The sequence below is a fragment of the Frankliniella occidentalis genome, unplaced genomic scaffold, assembly GCF_000697945.3.
Source record: "Frankliniella occidentalis isolate FOCC.00 unplaced genomic scaffold, Focc_3.1 Scaffold2274, whole genome shotgun sequence".
NCBI classification, from domain to species: Eukaryota; Metazoa; Arthropoda; class Insecta; order Thysanoptera; family Thripidae; genus Frankliniella; species Frankliniella occidentalis.
The window spans coordinates 1-6,412 of NW_026269360.1; the positions used below are offsets into that span (position 1 = coordinate 1).

The 6,412-nt window shown below is 59.7% G+C and overlaps 2 protein-coding genes and 1 non-coding gene across 3 annotated transcripts; 2 read left to right on the top strand and 1 right to left on the bottom strand.

Moving 5' to 3' along the window:
• The first annotated feature begins 57 nt into the window (after positions 1-57).
• Positions 58-3,533, top strand: LOC113208016 (epoxide hydrolase 4-like). Its single transcript, XM_026424849.2, has 6 exons — positions 58-840; positions 1,696-1,820; positions 1,926-2,038; positions 2,358-2,526; positions 2,625-2,984; positions 3,061-3,533. Exons 1-6 carry the CDS (start codon positions 613-615, stop codon positions 3,317-3,319), a joined length of 1,254 nt encoding a protein of 417 aa, XP_026280634.1. The 5' UTR covers positions 58-612; the 3' UTR covers positions 3,320-3,533.
• On the top strand, positions 1,031-1,102 carry Trnae-cuc (transfer RNA glutamic acid (anticodon CUC)). The gene has a single exon. It is a non-coding gene; the product is annotated as a tRNA-Glu (tRNA).
• On the bottom strand, positions 3,514-6,371 carry LOC113208026 (mitochondrial enolase superfamily member 1). Its single transcript, XM_052276256.1, has 8 exons — positions 6,137-6,371; positions 5,924-6,039; positions 5,584-5,738; positions 5,373-5,487; positions 5,101-5,262; positions 4,304-4,610; positions 4,025-4,206; positions 3,514-3,945 (listed from the first exon to the last, which is right to left on the bottom strand). The coding sequence occupies exons 1-8, from the start codon at positions 6,309-6,311 to the stop codon at positions 3,802-3,804; spliced, it is 1,356 nt and encodes a 451-aa protein (XP_052132216.1). The 5' UTR covers positions 6,312-6,371; the 3' UTR covers positions 3,514-3,801.
• Between the last annotated feature and the right edge of the window lie 41 nt (positions 6,372-6,412).

Here is a 6,412-nt window from a genome sequence, read left to right on the forward strand (position 1 = left end):
TCTTATTGTTGCATCAGTAATTGATGTTTTAAATAAATATATTATTCCTCAAGATTTTACTGAATGTTTCCTTGAATGTTAAACCCCAGCTGCCCAGTTTCAGTTGAGAGGGTGTTCACTGTGTAGTGTACCTCTGTCCACGTCCTGTTCGGGCTATTGACCTCACTGCCTAGCTGCTACATCTGCGGGCCCCTTGCTCTAGCCCTGTCTAATTGTGAATCAGGACACCTACAGGGCAGCGTCAACAAAACACCTGGCTCGTGCTCCGTGGTGATGCATTTGCAGGACGTCTAACGGGTCCTTCGGGCCCCTCCAGCGCCTCGAGCAGCCCCCGCGGCCGGACCGCGGCCGGGCCGGGGCCCTTGCGATGACAGTGGGGAATGCGAGTGAATGGTCTGGTCGAGCCGGGGGGCCCGGGCCGCACCGGGGCCGCGACTGCACTCCGCATTGTCACGGGCCGCATGCCCGCGGGGCAGATGAAGATGGGGTAGTGGAGGGGAACGGTGCGGCGCTCCCGATGGCAGGTGCCGTTGATGCTGTGGTCCAGCGTCTCCGCCAGTGCGGTGGAGACCACCACCCGGGCCGTACGCCTCTCACCTGGAGCCCCTCGCCATGGCCTGGACGGACTTGACGTGGCGGCAGCTCGCGCTCCGGCTGGCCACAGCCGCCGTCGTGTGGTCGTTGGCCGCCCCGCTCGCCCTGTTCTTCGTCCTCACGCTTCTGCTGCGCTTCGTGTGGAGTCCCCGCAGCGGCTTCTGGCGGCCCAAGCCCCGCGACCAGCCGCCCGAGGCCCTCCTGGACACCACTCTGGGCCAACACGAGTACGTCACCCTGGCCAAGGTAAGCCACTTCCCGCCTGGTCTCGCTGGCGCACGCGTTTGAACAGCCGCGCGGAGCGGGCCGCGCCGCTTCCGGCTTCGGGTGGCCGCCGAGTCTGTACTTCGGCTATAGCCGAAAGCACGTTCGGCTCGCGTCCGCCGACGAAGGTTCAGCGCCAACCGTACCGCGCCGCGCTCATTGTCCCCCACCATCCGATATGGTCTAGTGGCTAGGATACCTGGCTCTCACCCAGGAGGCTCGGGTTCGATTCCCGGTATCGGAAAATTTTGTTTCTCCCTCCTGGACAATTTTTCCTCCCGACGAGCCCGCATGCACTTTTGCACGACGCCTACTTCTGCTCCCAGTAAGCGTCCCTGTGGATACGGCAGAGACGGGCGATGGGCGATGTCACCGGGACCACTGGCTTTGCGACGTTGGCTGTGTTCGTATGGTTCGTACGGTTCGTACCCGATGCGGCCTGAGGGTAGGGGATGTAAGGGACCCGTGTGTTAATTGCTCGCGATGAACTGTACAACTTCGCCCCGGGCCCCCCGGGCCAAGACTCCATTCTGGGCGCCGGGCAATTCGCTATGAGCATGGCCGTCGAGGCTTCGAGGCTGGCCCACAGGCGGCCCCCGGTGACACCGCTATGCTTTCTCCTCGTTTCTCCCCTTCCTTCAGCCGTTCGGGCAGTTTGATGGTCCGCGTCGCGCCTGTCGCGGGGCGGCACTCTTTGCGAGAGTGACGAGGCTGTTTTCGCCAGCCGGCCTCTGTGCACCTTCTGCAGATCCCTGGGCTCTTTGCCCCCCCCCCCCCGCCCGCCCCCCCGGCCTTTGCCCTCCGTATGACTCTTTCCCAACATCCTTTGGCTTCCAGGGCATCAAGCTCCACTACGTTCACAATGGAGACACGAATCGCCCCTTAATGCTCTTCCTCCACGGTTTCCCCGAGTTTTGGTACTCTTGGAAACACCAGCTACAGGAGTTCGCCAAAGACTACTGGTACAGTATTGAAAATGTTTAGACGTCAGACTCGAGTGCAAAGGTGCTCAAGTGACTCGGTGAAAGTGTCTGACTCCTTTCATTATCGCCGGCTTCGCATCGCAGGGTCGTAGCCGTGGACATGCGAGGGTACGGCGATTCGGACAAGCCTTCGGGGACCTCCTCCTACAGAGCAGACATCCTGGTGGACGACGTGCGGGAGCTGCTCGATGCCTTTGGTACGTAGTGCATACCAGGTGGCTGACAGGCCTCGCCCCCTTTTGAAGTTGCAATGTGCTACAGTGTATAACTGCTTGTGGCGTGAGGTAAAGTTCGAGCGACAAACGTTCTCTTGCCCGACGTTGCTCCCGCGCTTGGGCGCTCTGCCGGGCGGGCCGCCGTCTCTGCACAGCTGCGTGGCGGGCTTGCCTACCCAGCGCGTGGCAGGCGCTCCTCGTGCGACGTTCATTTAATGAGGGCATTAAATGAAGTCGGGAACGTTCCTACCTTTCCCCGTTCAATAACCTTTGGCGATAAGAAAAGTTCTATCTGACACAGAGCGGCCGCGCGCCTCGCTAGTGGGCCACGGCTGGGGTGCCGCCGTCGCCTGGATGTTCCTGGAGAGGTACCCGGAGCGCGTCGAGAGGCTGGCGAGCATCGGTGCCCCCCACCCCTACGTGTTCCAGCGGGCGTTGGCTCTCAACAGGAAGCAGCTGAAGAGGTCGTGGTGCGTACGAACTGTCCTCCACAGGGGGCGGTATGCGGTGTCTTAAAAGTAGTTGGCAGTTGCTTCGGCTTTGGTACAGTTTTGATTTCCTCGATCAGGTACTTCTTCCTGTTCCAAGTGCCTTGGGTGCCCGAGCTCGTCCTACGTTGCGATGACCTGGCCTGTCTGTCGGCCGCCCTACGGCGAGGACGCCGCCACTCTCCGACGGTCACGGACCAGGACCTGGAGGCCTACAAGTACACCTTCGGGAAGTCCGGGGCGCTGACGGGCCCGCTCAACTACTACCGGGCCGCGGGCTGGGGGCTGCCGCGGCGCTGGCGCCCGCACCGCTGCGCCGCCCTTGCCGATGACGTCGCCGTCGACGAAGGAATCACTCCGGATGAGAAAGAACCCAAGACGGGCGAGAGCGTCGCCAAGGAGGACGAAGAGACGGAGGACGTACAGCAAAACAATTTCAAGTAGGAGAACCACTATCTTTTTGAACGAGAGGCAGGGTGCGTTGTGCGTGTGTTCACTCGCCTCTCGCTTGCACAGCGCCGCAGACTCCACGACGCCGCCTTCCCCCACGGGGTCGGGTGCTCCGGATGGGACAGCCGACGCCGCCCCTGCGCCCAGCGTGCTGGTGTTGCTCGGCGGCCGCGACGCGTACGTCGAGCACTCTACCGCCTTTCGGACTCGCAAGCAGTTCCCCAACGTGAGCGTCGTCATTGTCCGAGACGCCAACCATTTCGCGCACCTTGACGACCCCGCGGCCGTCAACCGACACCTGCGCAAGTTTATGGCCGCAGACTAGTGTGGTCGGGCGCCATGTTGTACGTGGCTACAAGCCCGACAGTACGCATATTTATTACTATTTATTTGATTTTGCTTCAATTTTAATATTTGTTCAAGAATTATTGTCGATTAATGGTCGATCAAGACTGATGTTAGTATTGTAGTTATGCTATGCTCTCTTCTTTGAAAAGGAAATTAAAAACTCCATCTTTCTTTTTAAAAAAAAGTTGAAATGGGTCTTTTTATTGTAACTTGTAGTGGTCTAAAAAAAAATGAAGGACGAAAACTTACAATAGAACTTCTAGTCTTTTCGTAGAAGTGGGCGGCGTGCGGCAGTGATTTCTTTTCTTTGTGTGTGAACGTATATGTACAGATTTACATTGACCAAAAGCGCCACCTATCGACACAGGACTCAGTTCAGCCGGACGGCATCAGGACGACTCTTCACAGCCATAGATTTCCAGGGGAGCCTGGAGGGGCGGGCGGGGATAGGGCTGCCGACTAGTGCTTGGTGGGGGGCAGCGTGGTGGCGTGTCGCGGGTCGACAAACTTGCCGCTGGCGAACAGCTTCTGCCACTCGGAGCCGATGGGCCACTCGTAGCCCTCCGCGGCCTCGCGCTCTAGCTCCGTGCTGTAGCCGGGTGCCTGGGGACCGGAGGGAAGAAGCACTTTAGCATCGGCGGCGCCGAGCATGCGCCATACCGCCACGGCCTGGATACTCTACCTTGGGTGTCATGTAATGACTGTTGCGGACGACCACGGGGTGGACGAAGTGCTCGTGCTGCTGGTCGACGTACTCGATGAAGCGTCCCTCACTGCTCTGGGACAGGCAGATGTAGTCGAACAGCTGCAGGTGCTGCACCATCTCGCACAGGCCGACGCCGCCAGCATGCGGGCAGACCTTCACTGCAAGCCGGCGAGGGAAAGGAACGGTTCGAATTATCATCTGATAAGAAAATCTGCTTGTTTGGCTCTGGCTTTGCACGACTGCGGGGTGGTTTACCTCCGAGCTTGTACGCCATGAGGTACACGGCCAGGATCTCGTTGACGCCGCCGATACGCGCAGAGTCGATCTGGCAGAACTGCATGGCGCCGGACTGCAGGAACTGCTTGAACAGCACGCGGTTGCAGCACATCTCGCCGGTAGCCACGCCGATGCCCAGGGGGGCCAATGCCTTGGAGATGGCGAGGTGGCCGAGGACGTCGTCTGGGGAGGTGGGCTCCTCGATCCACAGGGGCTTGAAGGGCGCCAGCTCCTTCATCCACGCGATGGCCTCCTGTACGTCCCAGTTCTGGTTGGCGTCCACCATCTGGAAGCACCACGCATGGTGAGTTTACACGGGTTAGAGCCATATCTGACCTTCATTGTCACATGACGACGTTTCAGATTATTATTTGTTAAAGTTTTTTATTTGTTAAAGTTTTTGAGGGGAATGGTTTTTCTGGACCCGCGCACCAAGCAGGCTGATAAGCCGCTAGTATCTCGCCCTGCCCTCCCACACCGCCTCAGTTGCAGGCAACACACCAACAGATAAAACCACGGTGGCGCGAAAATCCCACTCAGGGCCGGGGAAAAGGGGGGGGGGGGGCGAGGCGGCAAAGAGCAAGGTCAGGTAAAGTTGGGCACAGTAGTTGTGCACATGACGTACTTGGTGCAGCAGCGCGGCTCAGCGCGGCCAGCCCATCAAACTGAGGCGTAATTGCGCCTAGCTGGCGCCTAGCTAACGCCTAGCTAACGCCTAGCCGACGCCTAGCTGGCGCCTACCGCTGCGCGCACAATCAGAAATCAGAGACGCTCACCAGCAGCTTGTCGTCGCCGATGATCTGTCTGACGAGCTTGCAGCGCCGCTTGTCGTCCGACAGGTCCTGTCCGACCTTGAGCTTAAAGGCGGTGAAGCCCTCGGACAGGTACTTGTGACACAGCTGGGTCACGGTCTCGTTGGAGTAGCCCAGCCAGCCCACCTGGGAGAGAGCGAGGGAGGAACGCATGAATGAGAACGTGATGATGCGGTCCTGGAGGACCATGGGCCCCATGGCATGGGGACGCATGCTGGCCGGCAGATTCAAGGTACCTGTGTGGTGTAGGCGGGGTACCCTTTGGTCAGCACCTCGCGCTCCATCTTCTCGCGGTTGGGCTGGCGCTCCTTGAGGATCTTGATGGCCTCCTGGGGCGTAATGACGTCCGTGCTGTGAGGACAAAGAGTCCACCGGTCCAGAGTCAGTTTGGCTTTCAGACTGGGTAGAAGGCGGGATGGTGTACACGTGGAGGTCGCCTACACTCACATGTATCTGAAGTCGATGCAGTTGACGAGCTGCTCGGGCTCCATGTCGGCGATGAGCTTCCAGAGGGGCTTGTGCTGCACGCGAGCCCACAGGTCCCAGAGCGCGTTGACGAGGGCGGCGGTGGCGAGGTGCATCACTCCCTTCTCCGGGCCGATCTGCACAAATAAAAGCGAGTCGTTTCACCTCCCTGGTCCGACACGTCCCATCCCCACCGGCGGCGTGGGCAGTGAGGGGTTTGCCGCAAATGTGCTACAACCGTGCTGCAAACGTGCACCCAGATTGTACAGTACTAATGCAAGGCGTGCAACGCAACGTCCGTGGCGATGCCTCTCCATCTCACCCATCGGAGCTGAGTCTCGCTTGTGAGCTTCCTCCAGAAGCTGCCGAAGTTGTTGAAGATGTCGGCGGCGTCCTTGCCGATCACGAGGCTCGACAGGGTGTGCACGGCCTGTACAACTGCGGAGAGAAGGGGGTGGAGATGGAGTGAGACACAAGTGGGACATTTAATTGTTCGTGTTCTGTTAGTTCGTCAGGCTGCCTCCGCCACGCTTACCGATTTCAGTGCCCCTGCCGAGGGTGAAGGTGAGGCCGTGGCCCTCCGCGCCGTTCATGGTGTAGATGACGACGTAGGCGCACGAGTAGTCGGGGTCGGTATGCATGGCGTCGGAACCGTGGGCGCCGAGGGACGTGGGCCAGCGCATGTCTCGCACCGAAACGTTGCGGATCATGAGACCTTCGCCGGACCGGCTGGCGCTGCAGGTGAAAGAAAGGAAGGGCCAACGTTAATGACTATCGGAGTGATGGCACCTTTACGGCACGCACTCCCCCC